Genomic DNA, 26,694 nt, shown 5'->3' with positions numbered 1-26,694 from the left:
TTGTAACTTCCTGTCCAACTTGTGTTGGCTTCTCTGGAGACAATGCTTCTGATTTGTGGCAGTCAAGAAGTTTCCTTTCTGGATCAGATTGATTTTTCTCTCTTTTTGCCCCTCTGTTACTCCTATGTCAGTTTTGACTCCACCAGCTTGGACAAGTAAATGTGAGTAAATGGTGCGCACACATGGGGGTAGTTAGGTACTGAGTCACCTGACTTGTGCACACCCGAAAGAACCAATTTTGCAGGGGTAGTATGTGTGTGCAGTGTACACCTGACTTCAATAATATGGCAACTTTAGTCCTGAATAATCTGCAATAATTTATCCCTTAGGGGATTCTCTTTTCTATCTTATGAGACCATCTTCCATCAGGGATCTGAGAGTCAATTTCTCTTGAGATGTTACTGAGCAGCTATGTACATAATAAAGTGGGAGATATCCAAAGCTGTCCCATCATTTACTATGGACTATTTTAAAGTAATTTCCTATGCTTATTTTTACCAAGCAGGGCTATTCTTTGTCTTCTGTTAAAGGAACTTCAGTCTGATTAGCTTATTCTAAATTTGTTCATCTGATACTCATGACGACTGTGAAACACAATAGAGCTTCTTTGCTCCACAATATCCACTCAAGCTGCCAGCTTTGTTCACACAAATAGAGTCTAAAGCACATTTCCAGCCCCAGAGCATGCACAGTACGTGTCCTTTGCAGTACATCCTGGGGTGGAGACTGCAGAGACACGCTGGCTCAAAGTGTTCTTGTAGCCTGATCTCTGTAATCTCGGTGGGAGCCAGACCAGCAAGTGGATTCAGTATATTTTGGCTCTCATACGAAAGCCTCCTCTTCAGAACATGCCACGTTGTTAAAGCAGCAGACATTTGAATAGTTACTACAGAGGGACTCCTCAGCTGCTTGAAACTGTCTCCAAGAGGAAAACTTGCAGGAATCAAAAAGCATTGCGCTCAACTTGCCAGCTCTAATTAATCTAGCCGGGTGGCACTAGGCAATTCCTTTCTGGCAAGTGGATCTGTGGACTGCGCGCCAGATTTCAACCTTTCACTCTTCAGTCTCTGCTGCATGCATATCACTGCGATGAAATGTGCAGTCTCTGAGGGGACAGCAGGGCCTGAAGCTTTGGGCAGTGAATCTGGGTGCCAGCTGGCTGGGGTCCAGCATTTAGCGAAGGCAACAATTTGTCCTTCTAACCAGAGGAGAGGTGCTGAGATGGAGAGAGGAGGGGACGGGAGAATGCAGTGAAAATTAAAAACAAAAGCAAAACTATTGAAACTGAAGCAGCTTGGAAAAGTTTTGAAAGGAGCTGTGAAACTGAGAGCATCCACCCAATAAACCTCCGCCCTCCCTGCTTTTTAATATTCTTCTCTGCTAAAAGGCCTCTCCTCTGAATATGAATCATAAAGCTAGTGTCTTTTGAGTGAGGGAAATAAATCAGTAGGACAGGAACTTCTCCCTTAATCTGTCCTCGTTCAGTTCAGTTCTGCTGCTTTATATATTGCACTGGGCAGCCGTCACAATGCCGACTTCCCAGCTAATGAAGACATTTTACATTCAGGGAGGGCTGTGTGAAATGAAAACCATATTTATTTTACCACCCTGTTAGAGGTTGCCCATCCTTTCTGTACCCATGACTCAGGCGCTGCAGCTGGAAAAGGTCACAGCGTATTTGGATGCCATGGTACTATTCCTGTCAGCACGTGGTCTTACAGGGGTTACATTTCTACATACTTTAAAAAGAGAGAAAGAGAGAGCGAGCACAACTCCTCAAATATTTCTCTTATTTATTTTCTTTCATGAAACTTTTTCCCCCTCTCTCTTGGCAAGAGGATCCCTCTCCACTTCCCCATTGTTGGCATTAATTTGTCTGATATTTTTTATGAGAAGTGAAATATTTTCACTAGAAGGTTGTATAAAAAGATGGTTGTGTTTTTTTACCTCACTTTATTTTATTAATAAAGGCTAGTAAGATATGGGTGATGTTTGGAGATCATATGCAGGCTGCCTCCCAAACCCCAAGCACTTACTTGCAGAGCTAGAAAACCGCAAAGCTTAAGATCCTGAAATGTAAATAGGAAGTCGAAGAGTTTACTTTAGAGCCAGCAGTGCCGAGCCTGTGTAATGTTTACTTCAACTTGCCTCCCAGCCTTTCCTACAGCCTGGCAGAGATGAAAGGAATGCTCTCTGCGTAAATTAGTTGTTAAAGTTTTTGTTAGGAGCAAGGTTCCTTTGCTCATGGCCAGGCATAATTCAACTCAGGTACATCTTTGATTGAGAGAATGGAAAGGTCCTATTTAGCTCATTTGTCACTGAAATCCAGGTTTTACTCCCCAACGCTTGGCCAGAACTCCACCTATGCATGAGAATACAATTGAAAGCAGTATAATAACTGTATTGTATATAAGCAGATAATGCCTAATAACATTTCCAGAAAACTCTGCTGTCAACTCCGTTTCCCTTTTGTGAACGGGCCATTAGAATTCAAAGCGAGTGTCATGGTACAGCTATGGACAGAGAAAATGCTTTGCTTTGGAAAATAATCCTCTCTAAAACTGGACTAAGACTAATAATCTGCAGCTGTGTCATTGATATCAGTGAAAATGCTTTGCTTTGAAGATTCCATCAACGCAGTAGTTTTCATTCTCTGATTGACTGAAAGCTACCCTTGTGTGACATAAAGCTGTATATTGGGATGTTTGATATATAATACTATGTACTTTTGTAATACCATCTATCTGAGGTATCTCAAGGTACTTTATAGTGATGAATGAATTAAGCCTCATAGCTCTTCTATGTAAGAGAGGTGAGATTTATTCCAATTTTGTAGGTGGGAAACTGAGGCAGAGAAGAATTTAGTGACTTTTTAAATGTTTGTCTCTTTAGATTTACAAATTCTACCTACCATTCCCTCCAGGGTTATATAAAATGTAAATGACAAATGTGCCTTCCGCCCCACGCCCCACCGTTAACTGTGACCAGCAAGCATGTGTTTAAACATGACAATCCTTGTCCACATGTAAGCAGTGTCAGGATGAGCTCCACCCTGACATCTGGTGGTGAGGTGTGGCAAGTTGTGGAAAAGAACTTCAGGGGCCGATCTCATTTGCATAGGCACACCCACCACGCCTAGAATGAGACCATAGCTGCCCAAATGGTCACTTTGGCTGCTGTGGGATCCCCAGTGTCTCTGTTATTGGGGCAGGAAGAATAAATTGTTATTACCCTGATTATGGGAACTGTGCTTGGAACTGTACGTGGCCTTTTGTTATGATGGAGGGATTCACCATCAACTAAGTAGCACTCGCTAGGCAAGGGTCATGGGTTCCAAAACTGTGTGAATGGAGAGAGGCTGGGGACAAGTATTAATACTTGGTGGCATAGGCCCCTTGGTGAGGGCCTTACATGCTAATTGTACTTCCTCCTCTCTCCACTGTGGAATATCAGAGCTAATTTTGATTTCATTAGAAGTCTAGTTATAGGCTGCTGAGCTCACTTTGGGCTGACAGTGCACCAGCACTGGGGCTCCCCTACTACAAGCTGAATTCACCTAAGAGCTGAAATCACTGAGTGTTGTGTTAAGTAGTGGGGGCGCCTGAAGATATATTGTGGAGCAGTTCGATGCGGAGCAGTGTGTGGATGGCAGGAGCTGCTTGTGGGCCGTGGAGCTGAGCGAAGGAGTTCGTGGGGCGGCTGGCGGAGCGGAGCGCAGCTGAGCGAAGGAGTTTGTGGGGCGGCTGGCGGAGCGGAGCGCCGCTATGGGGCGGTCAGCTTCAGATCATGTAAGGTGCCTCTTACCCCCGTCCCATTTCCACCCAGGTTGGGAGGTAAAGCTTTGCAGATAAACTTTCGAACTCTGGGGCTGCCCTGACCAGGGACAGAGACTTTTGGGGCATTGGACTTTTGGGACTTTGGGTGATTTGGGGTTGCTGGACTGAAGAACCAAAGGGAAAAGGGCATGCCCCAATTTGCCTGGGGTGGGTTTTTTTTTTGCTCATGGGTTGTGTTATGAATCCTGTTGGTGGTGTTTCCCCAACATAATGCCACATTGTTTCTCTCTGTTATTAAAAGGCTTTTGCTACACTCAGACTATGTGCTTGCGAGAGGGGAAGTATTGCCTCTTGGAGGCGCCCAGCGGGGGTGGTATATATTTGTCCCAGGTCACTGGGTGGGGGCTCGAGCCGGTTTGCATTGTGTTATTGGAATGGAACCCCTAGATATTGAACCCGGCCCTTGTTGCTGCCAACTCTGACGGGCAGAAGGGTTACACACATTAAGGGCAAATTGTATTGAACACCACATGTGTTAAATTTCTCACACAATGAAATACAGACAAGTTCTGACTCTGTGTCCAAAACTCATTTCTTTCCTGAGCGTTTTCTTTCTTTTTTAACTTCAGGGCTACAAACATATGCTTTAGGCTGAGCTTCCTACCCAGCTAGCTGTACTTAGGGTTTTCCCCTGCAAGACTCCTCCCTCACTCCATATCCCATCTCTTGCTTTACAAAGAGACTCCACTTCTTATCCTCCCAAGGTGAGACCACTGAGAGACTAGAGGATAGCCCCTTGAGACATCATTTTGTAACTATGATTTCCTTAGGTTTGGAGCAAACGGTGGAGGGGAGGTGTTTGAGAAGGGAGGAGATGAGAGGAGAATGTAAATCAGATTGCTGCTATGTGCTGGGCTGTGTTGTAAGGGTGTTTGAGCTTTGAGAATCTGTTTCTGTTGGCATTTTCTTGCAGCATCACTGTATTATCCCATATAGAAATTACATAAAAATAACATTAGGTCTGGCCTAAATCCAAAACGAAAGAATGAACATTCACACTTTAAACATCAAACTTCTCCTGTCTAGGTTCACCAAAGCACATAATTAATGTATCCCATTGTAACTTGATGTACTGAAGATCTAACCATTCACTATGAAATTCCTTTCTTTAGTAGATACAAGCCAGAATTTTAGCTTCCTTTTCAATGTTTTAAGGTGATTTTCCTTTGTTTCCTTTTTAATAGTTCAAAAATATATCAGATTTGACAGCTACAAAATTTCATCTAAACTCAAAGTATCCAGTTTTGTTATTCTTCTCCTGATTTTAGAAAAATCTATTAGCCTGAGACCCAGGGTGTAGATAAAATCCCAGCTTCTTAACAGAATGATCTGCCCCTAATAAAACTAGGTACAGGATTTCCTTCAGATCACAAGCAGATTTGTGTGTGTTTGACTGTCCTTTCACATTGCTGGCCTTCTCTGTTCATGTGACTGGGCAGGAGATTATTAAACAGTTCACTTTTTTCCATGTGCTAGGCTTCCTGGTGGAGAGAAGAGAAGAGGTTATGCTGACCCTAATATTAACTCCTTTGACCCTGAATTAAACTGTAATGGAGTGGCTAGTGTGCAGCTGAAACATACTTTGCTAAGGTGGCTTCTTGACTCAAGACAGTCTAATGGATTCTTTTTAAATTATTTTTTTTTAATTTTCAATTAAATAACAATGTTTGGTGGGATTTAAACTCTTTAAAATTGCAATGTTTTCAACTAAGTGGCATGATATAGTGGCTACAATATAGAACTTTCAGACAGAACTCCTGGGTTTTGTTTATGGCCATGTCACCAACTTGCTCTATGATCTTGTCAAATCACTTATCCTTCTTCTGCACCTCCATTTGCCCACTTGGAAAATGGAAACAAAAGCTCAGATTGCACCCTCAGGGTATGCAATCATAGCATCCTGGTGAAGACGAGGACCAAGGAGATTAAGAAGAGGACAGCCACAACACTGAGGGGAGGCACATTGATAGGGGGAGAGGAGAATGGAAAGAGATACGGCAGAGAGGGTGGGGGGGAATGGAATAAGACAGAAAGAGAACAAGAGTAGATGAATAACTGAAAATGGTATGGAGATAAATAAAGAATCAAAGTGTAAGATATGGGGTGAAAGAGTGATGACAATAAAGAAATGGAAAAAAGCAAAAAGCAGGAGAATACATAGCAGTAAGATTAGTGCATCTTCTTTAATGCATCAATGCCCCTCTAATCCTGTTTTCCTAACAGAAAAGGGGGAGATAAGAGGCTTGGGAGGAGTCAGTTAGGGTTCTGGAGTTGTGAAGAGAAGGCATTTGAAGAGGATTTCAAGACAGCCTTTACTACAGTAATACAAGTAAATAATTTCCAATTTGAGCACTAATAGGTATAGCGTTACTCATAGGTGCTGGAACTAGAGATGCTGGGGGTGCTGCTGCACCCCCTGGCTTGAAGTGGTTTCCATCATATCCAGGGTTTACAGTTTGGTTCAGTGGCTCTCAGCACCCCCACTACACAAATTGTTCCAGCCCCCCGGCAATACTCGTGTCTCAGGAATGCTGGGAAGTTGAATTAATTGTCTGCGAAGTGGTTTGAGATCCTGGAATGCAAGGTACTATATGCAGTAAGTGCAAAATATTAAGGACTGTCTGGGCCACAGTACTATACAAATGATACATTTTTAATTTCTATAAACAGCAGCAAACCACTAAATTCAGGAAAACTCCATTGACACATGGGCAGCAGGTTTACCACAAAGGACTTTTGTTCTCCATCCTGTCTCACGCAGCCCTTGATGAAGCAACAGTTGTTTATCTGAGTTTCTTCTTCCCTCTACAACTAAGAGTCGGGGGTGGGGGAAGCACAAGTTGGGACAGAATTAATTAGGGAGAATGTACAATAGTTGTGTGAGCAAAGTACAGTGACGCATTAGCTGCTGCCCTTCTCTCCATGTGCCTGAGAATCAGAGTTTACTCTGAGCTCATTGTTTATAACTGTGGGTTATAATCCTGAGGTCCTCTCTGTGTTTATGCAGTCACTAGGAGTTTGTATCAGTAAGTAAGGAGCAAGTAAACACTGAATAAAGCACTCGGTATTTTGCCCATTTAATTTTTCAAATAACAGCATGTTTAAAACAGTGGGAGATGGCACATCGTATGTACTGTAAATCCACTTCCAGTAACACCTAGGGAGTGCAGTTGAAGTTTCCTGTTACCAGTAGGTGAGATATTGCTGGTACTAGTGACATTCCCCATTACAGATAGAGGGAGTTCCAGCTCAAACCACTGACGCCTTTCCTACTAGTAAAAAGGGAAAAGAAATCTTTTGAACTGTACTCCACTGTACTGGGACGTTCATGGAGGCTGAAGAAAATAAACCAGCCCCAATTTTGAGAGATTTTCTTCATATGTTTCCCATTGATTTCAGTTAGAGTTATGGGTGCTCAGCCCCTCACAGGATTAGGCCATTATAAAGAATCACATGAGTCACAGTGTTGAAACAAGGGAAGTGTTTATTTTACTGTTGTAACTTTTTGCATTTCTTTTTCCTTCTGGGAGCTAAATGTTCAGGGCACTTTATCCAGCAGCTAAACTCCAGTTCATGCAGGAGTTTCAACACTCTTTGAGCGTCTATCTGATCTGACGATTTGTCTGAGTAAGGACCTCAGGCGTTGGCCCTAACTAGAGGAACTATAAAGACATTTGGTAGCAGAAGGCCAGCTTCTATGGCATAACCTTCAGGAAGGGATATGGAACAGGATAGCCCAACAAGGCTCAGAGCCTGCGTTGACAGACTTGGGCTTACAGGGCTTGCTCTGTGGCACTAGAAATAATGATATAGACATTGCAGCTCAGGCTGGAGCTTGGGCTCTGAAGCCCATCCTGCCCCCTAGGCTTCAAAGGCCGAGCTCCAGCCTGAGCCATAATGTCTACGCAGCTGTAGTGTGAGCCCAAGTCTGCCAACCTGGGCTCTGACTCTTGCAGCTGCAGGCTGCCACTTGCTGGGTAGACGAACCTATGGAGGCTCTGTGTTGGCTCTGGCCCATGGCATCGCACCCCAGCTTTTAGGCAATACATCTCCATTGCAGCCATGCTGACCAGGACTGTTCCCATTTGGGGCTGCACCAGAACCCTAGATGGAGAGGGGTCTGTGGAAACGATGAGATAACTTAGGGTTCTGCTTACTTCTTTGTTCCTCACTCCAGCCACACAGATTTCCCAATGTATACAAGACGCACACACTGAAGCCCAGCCATTCAGCCTCTACTCCTCCCTTATCCCTAGACCAACAGAAAGGCTTCCATGAGGTCTAGAAGGGGTATGGTGCTGCTGTTAGTCTGCTCTTTGGTTGTGTCTACATTGCGCACACAAAAAGTGTGATCTTAACTCACTTTAGCTAAACTACATTAGTTAATTCTGTTTAAAATAGCAGTTAAGATACAGTATCATGGCTTTTAATTTGGGTTAGCAGCTCAAATACAACCTCAGGATGCCGTATAGCTTTTAACTTGAGCTGCAAACAACTTAAAAGCCGTGGTACCATGTTGTTATGGCTATTTTAACCTGAATGAAGAACATACCTATTTTTTTCAATGTAGACATAACCTGTGTATGGTTCTAGGAGTTACAATCTGAGGTAAAAAGTTTAGAGTTAAAAATACATACCCCAATGTTCTTTTGAGACACTGCCGTTGTTCTGCATTTGAATTTAAGTCAGTATTATAGTAAGTTTCATTCTTTTTTTCTGATACTCAGATTCCCTACCTGATTTTCAGATTTGAATTTTTTGCCTTTTTTAGTTGGTTGGAAATGTTAAGAGGAATTCGTCCATGTTTATGACGATCTCCCGGGAATTTAACTGATCATAGCCATGAAATGTGCCGTTTTTAAGATTATACTTTAACTTCAGGACACATTAGTGTCTGTCTAAGGGTTACAATCTTCATAAAGAACAGTATTTTTGTGACACTGGAAAAGGAGTAAAAATAATGGGGTGATACAAATTGGTGTGTAGTTCTGTTGAGGCCCAATATCCCCACTGAGCTATTGCAATGAGTGGCAGGGGTGGGAGTTATCTCTTGTGAGTCACTAAGCAGTATTGCTTTAGAATGGTACGAAATAGCATTTCAGCTGAGGACACCACTAGGCTCTTAGAAGCTATCATGTAACCAGACAACCTTTCAGTCCATTTATCAAAGCACTCGTAGTTCCCATTTCAAGGCAGGCGACACAGTAAATATGATAAAAAAAAAGGTTAATTTGTATCCAGACATTTCATTAAATAAAACGATAAAATAAATCAATGCCCTACTGCGGGTGCTTAAGTGCTTAGCAAAAAGCTTCTGAATCCATTAGGAATTTACTATTTTTTTAACTCAAAAAACAATTTAACAGATTAAAACTTTTTTCTTTTTTTGGCCAATTGCCATAAGAAGCCTTGGCCTTTGGGAATAAAAAGAAAATAATTGTATGCCATGGTGTACCTGGTGTATTCCTGCCCACACCCATGCGCAAGATGGATTTAACATTCAGGCAACATTGAAAAGAGGCCAGAGTAGAAGTGTAGGAAACAGGCATAATGGAACCAGGCAAAAGTTAGTTGGTTGTAATATTTTAAATATCTGACAAGTCTCTCACATGTAGGCTGGAAAATGCAATAGTCAGGAAGCTATTATTACAGAGTAACAATGAAAAATAAGCAAATACAATTAAAGTATTTATATATATTACTCTGTTAAATAACACTGACTTGTTTAAATTACTGTGTGTAGTTTTTAAATAATGGGTAGATCATTAGCAAGTAATTCACTCTTGAGACACGCTGGTCACCAGTATAATGCAGGGCTGTCCATCTCAGGTGACAGAAAATCTCTCTCCAGGAGTGATATTATGCGGCACCGGGCACCCACGCCTCATACTCTGCTGGAGAAACTGGAGTTGGCCAATGTAGTCTGAAAAGTCGGCAGAGCTGGCCTAAGAGAGGCATGGCCAAGTCACCAAGGAATACAGTGATGTACTATATCCCCAAAGCAGCCTCTGCCAGATGGGCTCCCCTGACTGCAACTGAAAGCTGTCTTTCCCTGGCAGAACTCCTGGCTGGATGGCTGCACAAACACTGCCTGTCACCTCCCACATTGCCCTCTATTGGTACAGGGGAATACCAGGCCTGATATATCTTGCATTGAATCATATAGTTAAATTTAAATTAAATAAAGGGGGCGCTTTACCGCTCAACTTTATCCTTTTATTTTTCTGTATTCAAAATGTTCAGCATGAAGATGTAGTTGAGCTGTTTTTAAAATGTCAACAACTAGGTTCCCTTTAAAAAAAAAACCCCAAAACCTGGCTTATTAAGTCCTTGATTACATATTTAATGTAGTAAATATTTACTGTGGTTGCAGCTAAATGAAATGTTCCCAGGGTGGCTGTGGTTGTACACCATGGAGCTGTGTGCTCAGGGATCCTTTTGGTAGATTCACAATTTCCTAATTTTTGAAAGCCTAGATTAAATGGCTGGTGCTGCACTCTTCATTTAGGCAAAACTCCTACTGCAGGAGTCATGTCCTCCAGTATTCTCTTGCTCCTCTACATTCAGGAATGTAAGAACAGAAGCATTCAAGGCAGACAAATTCCACCCTTTTTCTATGTCCAGGCACTGTCTGTTCCTGACTTGAAAAGGTGCCTTTTTCAGCTGTACAGACAATCAGTGGCACTTCTAATTATAGAGTCTCAAACAGTAGGGACAACATTTTCAGACTCAGGTTCCTAAAGTTAGGCACCTTAATCCATATTTGGGCTCCAGAGTAGCTGGGTTGGGGTTCTGAAATGCTGACCCTGGATGTTAATGGTAACTAGGGGTTCTTGGCATCTCTGAAAATCAGACCAATCACTTAAGTGTGTAGATCTGCAGTCTGCCCAGATCCATGGCAGGTTTCAATCAGTTTATGTACACGCCAGCTGAAACTCTGGCTCCCAAGTTTGAAAATATTGGCCTAGACTGATTTTCCTCTGCATCCCTTCCCCCACTTAAAAATACAGTCGAAGTAAAGATAGACATACCTTCCATTAGGTAAATCTTATGCTTTGTTAATATTTTAATCATGATCATATAATCAGTGTTAAAATACCTTTCCTTGTTTTGTTTTTAATGAACATAGTGGAAATGTTTAATAATTTTGATAAACTTTTCTTTGAATTAACTCGTTAGATATAAGGCCAAACTGTACAGCACATTATGCCATTTCATAATAACTCACCTGAAACACATGCAGAGCTGAGACAATCGAGAATGTTGTTACTTTCTTAGGCATTAATCATACACTCTGTTTAGGATTATTGCTGGAAGAGCAGTTAATGCTTCATGGCAAACTTAGAAAATTAGAAATAGTTCTGCATACATGTCATTTATTTTTTGTTTCTGTTCCTGTAAGTGCTGGCATTCAGGATATTTACAAACAGGAACCTTTAAGAGCTCATCTACTTGTGCCTGACAGTTCTCTCTCTGTGAGATTATAATTAGAGGAGAGTCTGAATTGGAACACTAGATCCAAGCCTCAGATATGGGGAATCTTTAGATTCCAATCTTACTCCTGATCCAAGTGTCACAAGGCCAGTCTATCCCCAATTCTTATAATTGCCATAGCAACAAGTTTTGTTGTCTCAGAGGATTTGGGGAATAATAACAGCATCAGAGGAACAGTCAAAGTTCCTGTTTTCATACAAATGTCTTTAGGCCAAATCCTGAGGTCCTTACTCTATTTTTACTCTTTCCTAATTCAAGCAGTTCCCATTGACTTCCTTGACCTGAGTGGGGCTACTCATTTATAGTTACTCACAAGCACAAATGTTTGCAGGCTTGGTTCCAGTATCATTACAATGCAGCTCAGTTGCTGTGGATAGCCATAGAATGGTGTGTGATTTCACATCACAAAAACTGTACAGCTATGTAACAAACCAACGATTGCCACAGAGCCTATGCTTTATGGAGAATATAATCAAACAAAAATATAAGTGCTGTACACATCACAGGATTTGCAATATTGAAAATATACACACCTGTAACAAAGATTGCAGTGAACGTTTTCCCTTTCTTTCGAGTACACGTCTGAGCTGCCATATGTTAATTGATTTTTTTTTAATCTTTTGCATCAGGCTGCAACTTGAATTCCATTACATTTTATTGTAGAAATTATTGATGTGATGTAAAAAATTTTTACAAGGTTAGTTTAGTTTTCTTTAACTTGGCCTTGAGGAATTGCCTCTAGGATTGAAAGGTAGTTCAGTTTTTGTGCCCATTTAGCTGTTGGCCTCTCTTTGGCAACTGCAGAGTGGACATCTGGGAACTAGACTGAGTCCACCAAAATTAATATAGGCCATTGAAAAGTCACCAAATCGTAATATTCAATAGCTAATAACATGAGTGGGATTCAAACCAGAGACCTAGAGATGAAAGGCTCTGTGTTCCCTCTGAATTCTCTCTCTCACACTTTTTTTTTTTTAAATGATCTTCATTCTCTGTCATGGAGGTGTGTTCACTTGGCTAGGAGCAGCAAAACAATAGAATGATTACTAAAATAAGATCATACCCATCAGTATTAAAGCCTTGGGTTGAATGAATACTAATATTCTCAACCTATAGTAAGGCATAGATTTGAAAGTTAGAAGACAACACACTAGTTAATGCATGTAGCTGACTTGTCAAAGATCAAAGACCAGAAGTATAGACAGCATATATTACTTGGTGATTTATACAGCACTGTTTTTTCTGTCCACTCTCACTAAATATCTTGGATCTTGTTCCTTATGTACCTTACCCTAACAACAGCAGCTATTATTCTGTACCACCATCTGTAAAAGCTGATAGATGAAAAAATTTCAAACAGGCTTTATGACCTAGCTCCTCATTAACAAGTATTCATGTCGCCAAATGCTCTGACAGTATATTGCGGGCTCAGTTCTGCTGTCATGTACACTGATGTAAATCAAGAGTAGTTCCACGGAAATCAATGACATTACACCATTGTAAAACTATTGTGAACGAGAGGAGAATCCGACCCTGATACTGTAACTCTGCCAGCTTGTCACAGAGGCCCCGTTCGGATGGAGTGGTGAAAATGGAAAAGGATACACATACTGCAGTGTACCTTATTAATACAAAGATTTACTTCTCAGCTGATAGCCAACTTCTCAGATAGAGTCATGGAATGAATTCATGTAAGGTTATACCATCAACACATGGAGTCAACTAAAAAGGAAAGTTCTGCGGGAATTCATGCTTCTATAAAACGGCTCTCACCTGTTTTATTTTATCATGTCTCTAATTACAGAGACATTTACATAAAACTGAGGCGGAAACATCTGTGCATGCCTGGTCAATTATGGCTGTTCTGGCAAAACAATACCAGTTAAGCAATATAGATTGAGTTTACCTTGTGATTTCATTTTATGGATGGGGTATAGGCTAAAATGATTCTATGCTCTAGAGGTCTGTGTTCTGCTCCATTCATTGTCTGTACCAAATGTCAGTGTTGAAAACTTACATGATCTTAATTTGGATTAAAGACAATGACGCCACTGATTCACTTACATTTATTTCAAGTTAGCTTTTAACGATAATTGTGAGTAATTTGTTTCTTCCACATATACTTTTGCAATTGAGTTTTGGAATTTTTTTAAGCCATGTTTTTTATAAATCTCATGCCAGTGCTGTTTAAACTGGTCCTTTGGTACCATAGCATAATTCTACATAGCATCATATATTTTATAGCCTTTTTATATTTTTGTGCATTGCCAGATGTGCTCCTCACGCCTTCTGATCCCAGATAGTTTGACATTGATTTTCCTAGTGCACGTCAGGGTTGAAATCAGGTCTGTATCTCATCCAAATGATCTATTCATAACAAAAAGTGCCTTCTGGCAGTTGTACCACAGCTGAATACTGTTAAACTGAATTCATCATTTCAGTTGTTTCTGATTTCTCTATAATGTTTACATATCTTACATATTAGTATAAGCTTGTATAGAGTACAAACTGAGGTTAAACCTTCCCAGACAAAACTCTTTTTCTTTATCCTCTCTGCTAGAAAATGCAGAACTTCTCTTTCACCTGAAGAGTAGAAATATAGAATCATAGAAGCGTAGGACTAGAGGTCATCTAGTCCAGTCCTGTGCACTCATGGAAGGACTAAGTATTATCTAGACAATCCCTCACAGGTGTTTGTCTAACCTGCTCTTAAAAATATTCAATGACGGAGATTCCCCAACATCCCTAGGCAATTTATTCCAGTACGTAACCATGCCGACAGGAAGTTTTTCCTCATGTCCAGCCTAAACTGTCCTTGCTGCAATTTAAGCCCATTGCTTCATGTCCTATCCTCAGAGGTTAAGAGAAACAATTTTTCTCCCTCCTCCTTGTAACAACCTTTTATGTACTTGAAAATTGTTATCATGTTTCCTCTCAGTCTTCTCTTGTCCAGACTAAACAAATGCAATTTTTTAAGTCTTCCCACATAGATCATGTTTTCTAGACCTTTAATCATTTATGTTGCTCTTCTCTGGACTTTCTCCAAATCTTTCCTGAAATGTGGCGCCTAGAACTGGACACAATACTCCAGTTGAGGCCTAATCAGCGCGGAGTAGAACAGAAGAATTACTTCTTATGTCTTGCTTACAACACTCCCAGAATGGTGGTGTTGTTTTTTGTAACAGTGTTATATTGTTGACTCATATTTAGCTTGTGATCCACTATGACCAACCTCCCCCCCCCCCACCCCACCGATCCCTTTCTACAGTACTCCTTCCTAGGCAGTCATTTCCCATATTCAGGGGACACCATCACAGGGCCTAATAACATCAGCCACACTATCAGAGGCTCGTTCACCTGCACATCCACCAATGTGATATATGCCATCATGTGCCAGCAATGCCCCTCTGCCATGTACATTGGTCAAACTGGACAGTCTCTACGTAAAAGACTAAATGGACACAAATCAGATGTCAAGAATTATAACATTCATAAACCAGTCGAAGAACACTTCAATCTCTCTGGTCACGCGATCACAGACATGAAAGTTGCGATATTACAACAGAAAAACTTCAAAACCAGACTCCAGCGAGAGACTGTTGAATTGGAATTCGTTTGCAAATTGGATACAATTAACTTAGGCTTGAATAGTGACTGGGAGTGGCTAAGTCATTATGCAAGGTAACCTATTTCCCCTTGTTTTTTCCTACCCCTCCCCCCCAGACGTTCTTGTTAAACCCTGGATTTGTGCTGGGAATGGCCCACCTTGATTATCATACACATTGTAAGGAGACTGATCACTAGATAAGCTATTACCAGCAGGAGAGTGGGGTGGGGGGAGAGAAAATCTTTTGTAGTGGTAAACACCCATTTTTTCATGGTTTGTGTGTATAAAAAGATCTTCTGTACTTTCCACAGTATGCATCTGATGAAGTGAGCTGTAGCTCACGAAAGCTTATGCTCAAATAAATTGGTTAGTCTCTAAGGTGCCACAAGTACTCCTTTTCTTTTTGCGAATACAGACTAACACGGCTGTTACTCTGAAACATTTCCCATTTTGTAGGTATGCAACTGAGTGTTCCTTCCTAAGTGGGGTACTTTGCATTTGTCCTTATTGAATATCATCCTATTTATTTCAGACTATTTCTTCAGTTTGTCCAGATCAAAATCTAGGAGATATTTTAAATGTTCCAAAACATTTTTGATAAATGGGTGGGCATGTGCTTTTTGGGAAGACATGGAAAAGGCAGCAGCTTCCTCCATAAAAAAAATTCTGCTATCCCAACTAAAATACTGTGTGGCAGAAATTGTTCTCTAAAAGCAGCAGAGAACGTCTGTAAGTAACCATCACAGAGAGAGGGCAATATTTTCTCTGAATATGTTTAATCCACTTAAATGAGTATAGATTTGGGCTGTGCTTCCTCATATTAGAATTCACCATGTGAATAGGTCCAAATGTGTCTCACCCCCCCCCCCCAAGTACTTGTGGCAGTAAATATCATGCAGTGGCCTGGGAGCCAGGAACCACATGGGTGTTAATCGTGGCTCTGACAGGGATTCTCTCTGTAACTGTGGGCAAGTCATTTAACTTCCATGTGTGTCAGTCTCACGCTTTGGTTACCAAAATGAGGTTAATTAATTATATTAACCTATCTCATCAGGGAGGTAAAACTGGCCAAAGGAGGTGGTGACAGTGTTATAAGTAATAAATCAAATAATGTTTGTAAAGTGCCTTAAAGACAAAAAAACACTATCTGAATGCTAAGTCTTATTATACAGAGTAACAATTTTGATTAGATATGAAGCAGAAAATCTGGGTCTCCCTCCTCATACCCATTTCAGCTTTCAAGACCAGAATGGTGACCTCTCCTATTCACATTAGAAATAAAAATCACCTATTCATAAATCCAAAATGGCTGTTTCTGCCCTGTGAAGGCTATGGATTTTCCCAAGCTTCAGCAAGACAATTAATGGCACTAGTAATGATCTATCCATGCCAGCACATGGGTGTGTTGAAAGTCAATACACAGGTTAATTTGGAAAGGATATGACATTAGTGCAGGGGGGGGGGGGGAATTCTCTATTTGAATATAAAAATCTGTAAATATGGTGGAGCTGCAGCAAATTTTGCACCCTTTCCACTGTGTAGGCCCATTTACTCCAGTGGGATTGCATATGACGTAAATCGAGACAGAGTTTAGGCTTTTTATTATGAAAATACAGATGGCAGCTGCAGGCGTCACACATCCTCCAAATCTAATTCAGGGAAGGGAAATGCCAAGCTATTTTATTTATATTCTACATACAGGTGTGGAAGATGATTCATGCCACTGCTCTTCAAAGACTTTCTTTATCTGTTCTAGTGAGAGAGGAATCCTCTCAGCTCTCCTTTTCCACAGAGACCACTATCTTCAGTTATGCTCCTTAGCTGCCTACCCTGCCAAAGCTGAAAGTGTATGAAGTTGTTTGAGGTGGGGGAAGCAGCTGGAGGGAGAGAGAAGTCTAAATATGCCGGGAACAGGGCAGATAATCCTCTGTATGATAACACAACATTCCTTGTCCCAGAGTAATTAAAAGGGAGAGGAAGGAGAAAGCTTCTCCCTGCAGTAGGGCGACCAGATGTCCCGATTTTATAGGGACAGTCCTGATTTTGGGGTCTTTTTCTTATATAGGCTCCTATTACCACCCTGCCCACATCCCCATTTTTCACACTTGCTGTCTGATCATCCTACCCTGCAGAAGAAATAAGAGTCAAGCCCCATTGGCTTTATTCACTAATGCATAGATATGTTACTGTCTCATTTTGTGCCATACATGTGTTGAAAGTTTGCTGGAATGTATACAGATGGTATTTTGGTAGGAAGATGATAGGAAAGTCTCAGTGCAACTAGATATGAGCCAGCACAGAAACATCCTGTCCTGGCAAATTCCTGTGGCTATTTTCCGAAATACAGAGCCTGGCTGCTGCCACTCAGAATCCCCTGCTTCCCAGCAGTACCAGCTCCAAGGGCAGTTCAGTCTTTTAATCAATCTGCTTCTTCTAGTCACTGCTGACAGAATATGGGACAGTTTTCGGAATACTGGGGTAGTACTTTAGGAAATATGGAAAAGAAAGAACAATGGAGCAAAAACAATGTTCCAACCTTCCTGTAAGTCTGTAAACATCTCATTTTCAGAGGGCCTTGTAATTTAGCATACTTAGTCTGTGCAGTCAATCTCTTATCCATAATGTGTAGGAGAGTATAGCTCAGTGGTCTGAGCCTCTGACTTAGATTAGCTAGCCTTTCTAGAATTGCAGGTTCTTCATCCTTTCAAGATAGGTAAATTGACTACCACAAAGTCTGGTGTGTTGAGACTATTTTGAATGAGACTTTAAAAATCCAAGTCCAGTCTGCTCTGCATGGTCCTTCTCCTCTTTAGAGATGCTGTGATGTCTTGAGTTAGAGTAGAGAACTGTGGGTCAGGACTCCAGTGCTTAACTACACTGATAGGAAGTTTTTCCTAATGTCCAGCCTAAACCACCCTTTCTGCAATTTAAGCCTGTTGCAGTATTTAAAAAAATTTAAAAAAACGTACACCCTTCGCAATCTTTTTGGTGGACACATCTGCTTGATGTCCTGCATGGCTTGTTGAATTCAGGGGCAGGGCAGTCATTCTTCATGCTTTTTTTAAATGAGATGTGGCTGCAGTTAGTTGTGCAAAAAGGTCATTCAGCACAAAAGATCTTTAACAAAAGTATTTCAAAACATCGAGGCGGATAGTGTGGGTACACTTGAGTAAGATTCTCTCACGCACAGTTGTGTTATTCCCCAGAGAAATCAGGGTTGGGGATTGCTGAGAAATATTTGGGAAGCCAATTTCTCTTCTTTGTTTTTCTTACTTAATTTCATGTTACTCTTGAGAATCATCTGTAATTTAAGATGACAGCTTGAGCAGACTATTGTTTGTGCAGAAACCTTTCTGCTGGTATATTTATTAAACGTGTGATGTGCACATGCCAATAAGCTTTCTCTAGTAGGCGCTGCCTAAACTTCACCAAAATCATCTTCTACTAAAGTTTTGAGCCCGCTCCCATTGAATTCAATGGGAATTCTGCATTGCATTTACTGGGAGCAGGACTGGGACTTTTATTTATTGTGTGTATGAACTATGTAAGTAGTGGAGGGTCATTCCCTATGGACCATGAAGTTCCACGTTGAATCTCAACTGTGAAAATTTACAGGATGCGCATGCTAGGACGGGCCAGTGAGATAGGTGACTAAAATTTAGAGTGGGTTTAATCAGTGATTAGTGTTTGACCACCATCTGGCACAGGGAACATCATCCAATTAAAAAGTTCATTGAAACTAGGGCGCTGTCAAGCGAATAAAAAATTAATCGTGATTAATTGCATGATTAAAAAAATTAATTGCACTGTTAAATAATGGAATACCATTCATTTAAATAGATATTTTCTACATTTTCAAATATATTGATTTCAGTTGCAACACAGAATACAAAAAGAAAAGGAGTACTTGTGGCACCTTAGAGACTAACCAATTTATTTGAGCATGAGCTTTCGTGAGCTACAGCTCACTTCATCGGATGCATACCGTGGAAACTGCAGCAGACTTTATACACATATATAAAGTCTGCTGCAGTTTCCACGGTATGCATCCGATGAAGTGAGCTGTAGCTCACGAAAGCTCATGCTCAAATAAATTGGTTAGTCTCTAAGGTGCCACAAGTACTCCTTTTCTTTTTGCGAATACAGACTAACACGGCTGTTACTCTGAAACCTGACAGAATACAAAGTGCACAGTGCTCACATTATATTTGCACTGTAAAAAAACAAGTAATGGTATTTTTCAATAACCTAAAAAAGTTTTGTAGTGCAATCTCTTTATCATGAAAGTTGAACTTACAAATGTAGAATTATGTAAAAAAACTGCATTCAAAAATAAAACAAAGTCCACTCAGTTCTACTTCAGCCAATCACTCAGACAAACAAGTGTGTTCACGTTTGCAGGAGATAATGCTGCCTGCTTCTTGTTAACAGTATCGCCTGAAAGTGATAACAGGTGTTTGCATGGCACTGTTGTAGCCGGTGTCGCAAGATATTTATGTGCCAGGTGCACTAAAGATTCTTATGTCCCTTTGTGCTTTAACCACTATTTCAGAGGACTTCCATGAGCGTTTCCAGAATCAGCTCCTAATTGCTGTTAAATGTTAGCCCTTGAAATACTGTGTCAAACAGAAGGCAACTAGAATAACTAGATTTACTGTTGTCTTTTCAGATAAGCGATGCTCCCATTTTTGTGCCTGGTGTTTGGGGTCCCTATTACTCAGCCATGGTGCCTGGATTCTGGTTGAACGAGGGAGGCCAAAGTGCTACAGGAAAACTGGTGAGTCTGCAAAGGCACAAATAGCTTCTTACTAAAATATAGTGACAGTTCCTCAGCTGGTGTCAATCAGCATAGCACCACTGAACTCAGCAGACCTCTTCCAATTTACACCACCTGAGAGGCGGGTCCCAAACACTGTAATATCATAGAAGCAAATGTGCTGCAAACAACACTACATGCTTGGCTGCTCGGGAATGGTAACTAAAGTCTGTTAAGAAGCTCCTAGCCCCACCACCCCACTGCAGGGCAGAAGCCCCAAGCTCCCCCAAACAGTCTGATAGGAAGAGAATGGGGAGGGCATGGAGGACTTAAAGAGATGTTGTCATAAATATAAAGGGAAGGGTAAACCCCTTTGAAATCCCTCCTGGCCAGGGGAAAGCTCCTCTAACCTGTAAAGGGTTAAGAAGCTAAAGGTAACCTCGCTGGCACCTGACCAAAATGACCAATGAGGAGACAAGATACTTTCAAAAGCTGGGAGGAGGGAGAGAAACAAAGGGTCTGTGTCTGTCTATGTGCTGGGTTTCTGTCGGGGATAGACCAGGAATGGAGTCTTAGAACTTTTAGTAAGTAATCTAGCTAGGTATGTGTTAGATTATGATTTCTTTAAATGGCTGAGAAAAGAATTGTGCTGAATAGAATAACTATTTCTGTCTGTGTATCTTTTTTGTAACTTAAGGTTTTGCCTAGAGGGGTTCTCTATGTTTTTGAATCTAATTACCCTGTAAGATATCTACCATCCTGATTTTACAGGGGGGATTTCTTCATTTCTATTTCAAAAAATCTCAACTGGATCTCAAAATGATTTCAGGTTAATCCCACCACTATGCCACCATGTCAAGGTTCCTCCCCCACTCTGAACTCTAGGGTACAGATGTGGGGACCTGCATGAAAAACCTCCTAAGCTTATCTTTACCAGCTTAGGTCAAAACTTCCCCAAGGTACAAAATATTCCACCCGTTGTCCTTGGACTGGCCGCTACCACCACCAAACTAATATTGGTTACTGGGGAAGAGCTGTTTGGACGCATCCTTCCCCCCAGAATACTTCCCAAAACCTTGCACCCCACTTCCTGCACAAGGTTTGGTAAAAAGCCTCACCAATTTGCCTAGGTGACTACAGACCCAGACCCTTGGATCTTAAGATCAATGAACAATCCTTCCAACACTTGCACCCGCCCCCCCTTTCCTGGGAAATGTTGGATAAAAAGCCTCACCAATTTGCATAGGTGACCACAGACCCAAACCCTTGGATCTGAGAACAATGAAAAAGCATTCAGTTTCTTACAAGAAGACTTTTAATAAAAAATAGAAGTAAATAGAAATAAAGAAATCCCCCCTGTAAAATCAGGATGGTAGATATCTTACAGGGTAATTAGATTCAAAAACATAGAGAACCCCTCTAGGCAAAACCTTAAGTTACAAAAAAGATACACAGACAGAAATAGTTATTCTATTCAGCACAATTCTTTTCTCAGCCATTTAAAGAAATCATAATCTAACACATACCTAGCTAGATTACTTACTAAAAGTTCTAAGACTCCATTCCTGGTCTATCCCCGACAGAAACCCAGCATATAGACAGACACAGACCCTTTGTTTCTCTCCCTCCTCCCAGCTTTTGAAAGTATCTTGTCTCCTCATTGGTCATTTTGGTCAGGTGCCAGCAAGGTTACCTTTAGCTTCTTAACCCTTTACAGGTGAGAGGAGCTTTCCCCTGGCCAGGAGGGATTTCAAAGGGGTTTACCCTTCCCTTTATATTTATGAACTAGAAATACAGATTTTAAAAAAAAATTTTTTTTCCTTTGGAAAGGAAGTCCAGAAAGCAGCTGAAACTGAAAGCAGCTTGTTTCTCTGCTTTGTGGCCAAGCAGAGACAAAAGGGGATTATCTTTGTGAATTGCAGGTTCTCTTTGCCTGGAGGCAGGGTATTTAACTCCTGCAGGGAAATTCACAGTCTTCCAACCCAGAGGTTTTTTTTCTTTTCTTCCTAAAAGTAAATAGGGGGTGTGTGTTCTACCCATTTGCTTTTTCTTTGGGCTGGGTAAGCAGGTTTCCAAGTAGTTGGAGGTTTTTTGCTTTAATTTGGGCCCAGAGCAGAGACAAGGGAATTGTCTTTTTCTGTAGGCTGACAATCACTATCAGAGAATAGGTATTCTATTCCAGCACAGCAAAATTTTACAGCCAAGTTTTGTTTATTTCTAAACCTCGGGTGTAAAGTTAGTTAAAAAACAGAGAGGTTAGAATGACCAAATCCGCAGCTCGACTACAGCTGGAATTAGCCAAATTTCAGGCTGAGGAAAAACAAAGGGAACATGAAAGACAGATAGAACTCATGCAGGTACAGGAGGCTGCCCACAAGAGGGAAATGGAGGCAAGGAAGCATGTGGAGGAAGAGAAGGAAAAAGAGAGGAAGCATGTGGAGGAGGTAGAGAGGATAAAGGCCCGGCAGAATATACCAACAAACCCTAGCAATCCTTCTCCAGGTACCACTTCCCATCCCAGAAAGTTCCCCACCTACAAGGCAGGTGATGATACTGAGGCCTTCTTAGAAAACTTCGAAAGGGCCTGCCTTGGGTACAACATCTCTACTGACCAATACATGGTAGAGCTGAGGCCACAGCTCAGTGGACCCTTAGCTGAGGTGGCAGCTGAAATGCCTAAAGAACACATGAACAAGTATGAACTGTTTAAATCCAAGGTGAGAGTCCGAATGGGGATAACACCCGAGCAGTCTCGTCGGAGGTTCAGAGCCCTAAGGTGGAAACCAGACATGTCATTTACCCGACATGCCTACCACATTGTGAAACATTGGGATGCCTGGATATCAGGAGCAAGTGTTGAATCTCCAGTAAATTTGCCCTTCCTAATGCAAATGGAACAATTCTTAGAGGGTGTTCCTGAGGAAATAGAAAGATACATCCTAGATGGGAAACCCAAAACTGTAATTGAGGCAGGAGAGATTGGAGCCAGATGGGTGGAGGTGGCAGAGAAGAAGAAAACTGGTCGCAGTTGGAGCGGAGACCAGAAGGGACCACCCCAGACCACACCCTATTACCGGGGGCCGCCCAAAGCCCCACCTACCTCCCAAAGAACCCTCCAGACCCCTTATCGTCCCGCCACCCCGTTCTCCAGCAACCCTCTTCGCCCCAGTGACCAGTCAGCTGGACGATGTTTTAAATGTAACGAGCTGGGGCATGTAAAGGCCAACTGCCCCAAGAACCCCAACAGATTACAGTTCATTGCACTGGAATCACACCAGAGGTCCACAGGCCCAAATACCTCCCAGATACCCTTGGAGCGGAGGGAAACTGTGAGTGTGGGCGGGAAGAAGGTCACCGCGTGGAGGGACACCGGAGCACAAGTGTCAGCTATCCATGCTTCCTTAGTGGACCCCAATTTAATCAACCCAGAGATCCAAGTGACGATTCAACCCTTCAAGTCCAACTCTTTCACTTTGCCTACAGCCAAGTTGCCTGTCCAGTACAAGGGCTGGTCAGGAATGTGGACTTTTGCAGTCTATGATGATTATCCCATCCCCATGCTGTTGGGGGAAGACTTGGCCAATCATGTGAAGCAGGCCAAGAGGGTGGGAACGGTCACCTGCAGCCAGGCTAAACAAGCCGTGAGGCCTAGCTCTGTTCCGGAAACTTCTATCAGGACCCGGTCAGAGGTGATGGACCCGGACCCCAGGCCAATGTCTGCAACAGCAGTAGTGGATCCAGTCCCAGAGACCCAGACAGAACCAGTCCCAGAACCGGAACCAGCCGAACAACCAACACCAGACCCAGTGTCAGCACTGAATCCAGTACTTGCAACCTCAACACCAGAGGGCCCCACCGACCCTGAACTGGCAGCAGCCGATAACCCGACACAAGAGGCTCAGCCGGAGCCTGAATCCCAACATAGTGCACCAGCGGAGAGCGGTTCACAGTCAACAGAAACAGCTCCATCCCCTATATCGCTTCCAGAGGGACCAAGCCTAGGTCCACAATCCAATGAGGGACTGATGTCTCCAGCATCAAGGGAACAGTTCCAGACTGAACAGGAAACAGTTGAAAGCCTCCAGAGAGCTTGGACGGCGGCACGGAGCAACCCACCGCCTCTCAGCTCTTCTAATCAATCCAGGTTTGTTGTAGAAAGAGGACTTTTATACAAGGAAACTCTTTCTGGTGGACACCAGGAAGACTGGCATCCTCAGAGACAGTTGGTAGTTCCAACTAAATACCGGGCCAAGCTCTTGAGCTTAGCCCACGATCACCCTAGTGGCCATGCTGGGGTGAACAGGACCAAAGACCGTTTGGGGGGGTCATTCCACTGGGAGGGAATGGGCAAGGATGTTTCTACCTATGTCCAGTCTTGTGAGGTGTGCCAAAGAGTGGGAAAACCCCAAGACCAGGTCAAAGCCCCTCTCCAGCCACTCCCCATCATTGAAGTTCCATTTCAGCGAGTAGCTGTGGATATTCTGGGTCCTTTTCCGAAAAAGACAGCCAGAGGAAAGCAGTACATACTGACTTTCATGGATTTTGCCACCCGATGGCCGGAAGCAGTAGCTCTAAGCAACACCAGGGCTAAAAGTGTGTGCCAGGCACTAGCAGACATTTTTGCCAGGGTAGGTTGGCCCTCCGACATCCTCACAGATGCAGGGACTAATTTCCTGGCAGGAACTATGGAAAACCTTTGGGAAGCTCATGGGGTAAATCACTTGGTTGCCACTCCTTACCATCATCAAACAAATGGCATGGTGGAGAAGTTTAATGGAACTTTGGGGGCCATGATACGTAAATTTGTAAATGAGCACTCCAATGATTGGGACCTAGTGTTGCAGCAGTTGCTCTTTGCCTACAGAGCTGTACCACATCCCAGTTTAGGGTTTTCCCCATTTGAACTTTTATATGGCCGTGAGGTTAAGGGGCCATTGCAGTTGGTGAAGCAGCAATGGGAGGGATTTACACCTTCTCCAGGAACTAACATTCTGGACTTTGTAACCAACCTACAAAACACCCTCCGAACCTCTTTAGCCCTTGCTAGAGAAAACTTACAGGATGCTCAAAAAGAGCAAAAAGCCTGGTATGATAAACATGCCAGAGAGCGTTCCTTCAAAGTAGGAGACCAGGTCATGGTCTTAAGGGCGCTCCAGGCCCATAAAATGGAAGCATCGTGGGAAGGGCCATTCATGGTCCAGGAGCGCCTGGGAGCTGTTAATTATCTCATAGCATTCCCCACCTCCACCCGAAAGCCTAAGGTGTACCATATTAATTCTCTAAAGCCCTTTTATTCCAGAGAATTAAAGGTTTGTCAGTTTACAGCCCACGGAGGAGACGACGCTGAGTGGCCCGAAGGTGTCTACTACGAAGGGAAATGTGCTGGTGGTGTGGAAGAGGTGAACCTCTCCATGACCCTTGGGCGTATGCAGCGACAGCAGATCCAGGAGCTGTGCACTAGCTACGCGCCAACGTTCTCAGCCACCCCAGAACTGACTGAACGGGCATACCACTCCATTGACACAGGTAATGCTCACCCAATTAGGGTCCAACCTTACCGGGTGTCTCCTCAAGCTAAAACTGCTATAGAACGGGAGATCCAGGATATGTTACAGATGGGTGTAATCCGCCCCTCTGAAAGTGCATGGGCATCTCCAGTGGTTCTAGTTCCCAAACCAGATGGGGAAATACGTTTTTGCGTGGACTACCTTAAGCTAAATGCTGTAACTCACCCAGACAACTATCCAATGCCACGCACAGATGAACTATTAGAGAAACTGGGACGGGCCCAGTTCATCTCTACCTTGGACTTAACCAAGGAGTACTGGCAGGTACCGCTAGATGAATCTGCCAAGGAAAGGTCAGCCTTCATCACACATCTTGGGCTGTATGAATTTAATGTACTCCCTTTCGGGCTGCGAAATGCACCCGCCACTTTCCAAAGACTTGTAGATGGTCTCCTAGCGGGATTAGGAGAATATGCAGTCGCCTACCTTGACGATGTGGCCATATTTTCGGATTCCTGGGCAGACCACCTGGAACATCTACAAAAAGTCCTTGAGCGCATAAGGGAGGCAGGACTAACTGTTAAGGCTAAGAAGTGTCAAATAGGCCTAAACAGAGTGACTTACCTTGGACACCAGGTGGGTCAAGGAACTATCAGCCCCCTACAGGCCAAAGTGGATGCTATCGAAAAGTGGCCTGTCCCAAAGTCAAAGAAACAGGTTCAATCCTTCTTAGGCTTGGCCGGTTATTACAGACTATTTGTACCGCACTACAGCCAAATCGCTGCCCCACTGACGGACCTAACCAAAAAGAAACAGCCAAATGCTGTTCAGTGGACCGGAAAGTGTCAGAAGGCCTTTAACAAGCTTAAAGCGACACTCATGTCTGACCCTGTACTAAGGGCCCCAGACTTTGACAAACCGTTCCTAGTAACCACAGATGCATCCGAGCGTGGTGTGGGAGCAGTTTTAATGCAGAAAGGACCTGATCAAGAATTCCACCCTGTAGTGTTTCTCAGCAAAAAACTGTCTGAGAGGGAAAGCAACTGGTCAGTCACTGAAAAAGAATGTTATGCCATTATCTACGCTCTGGAAAAGCTACGCCCATATGTTTGGGGACGGCGTTTCCACCTGCAAACCGACCATGCTGCACTGAAGTGGCTTCACACCGTCAAGGAAACTAACAAAAAACTTCTTCGGTGGAGTTTAGCTCTCCAAGATTTTGATTTCGACATCCAACACATCTCAGGAGCTTCTAACAAAGTGGCTGATGCACTCTCCCGTGAAAGTTTCCCAGAATCAACTGGTTAAAATCGTCCTTCAGATGTGAAAAATATTGTTAGTCTTTATGTACTTGGTAGTATATTTAGAGATGCATGTGTCTTATTAACTCTGTTTTTCCTAGAGCTCCAGGAAGAAATCCCAGCCAGTGTTTCACCCTAGCTGAGATTTGGGGGGCGTGTCATGAATATAAAGGGAAGGGTAAACCCCTTTGAA

At 42.6% G+C, this 26,694-nt stretch overlaps 1 protein-coding gene across 4 annotated transcripts in view; it reads left to right on the top strand.

The window, feature by feature from the left end:
- FGGY (FGGY carbohydrate kinase domain containing) overlaps positions 1-26,694 on the top strand; it is a 233,195-nt gene that overhangs the window by 120,824 nt on the left and 85,677 nt on the right. For all 4 annotated transcript variants that reach the window (XM_075131802.1, XM_075131803.1, XM_048859626.2 and 1 more), the window contains exon 9: positions 19,607-19,714. In XM_075131802.1, coding sequence (XP_074987903.1) covers positions 19,607-19,714 — 108 coding nt within the window. The remainder of the gene's footprint in view (positions 1-19,606; positions 19,715-26,694) is intronic.

This window comes from Caretta caretta, chromosome 8 (genome assembly GCF_965140235.1).
Source record: "Caretta caretta isolate rCarCar2 chromosome 8, rCarCar1.hap1, whole genome shotgun sequence".
Lineage (NCBI taxonomy): Eukaryota > Metazoa > Chordata > Testudines > Cheloniidae > Caretta > Caretta caretta.
Note: the sequence above shows the minus strand (reverse complement) of the source record. Positions and strands in the feature narration are given on the sequence as shown.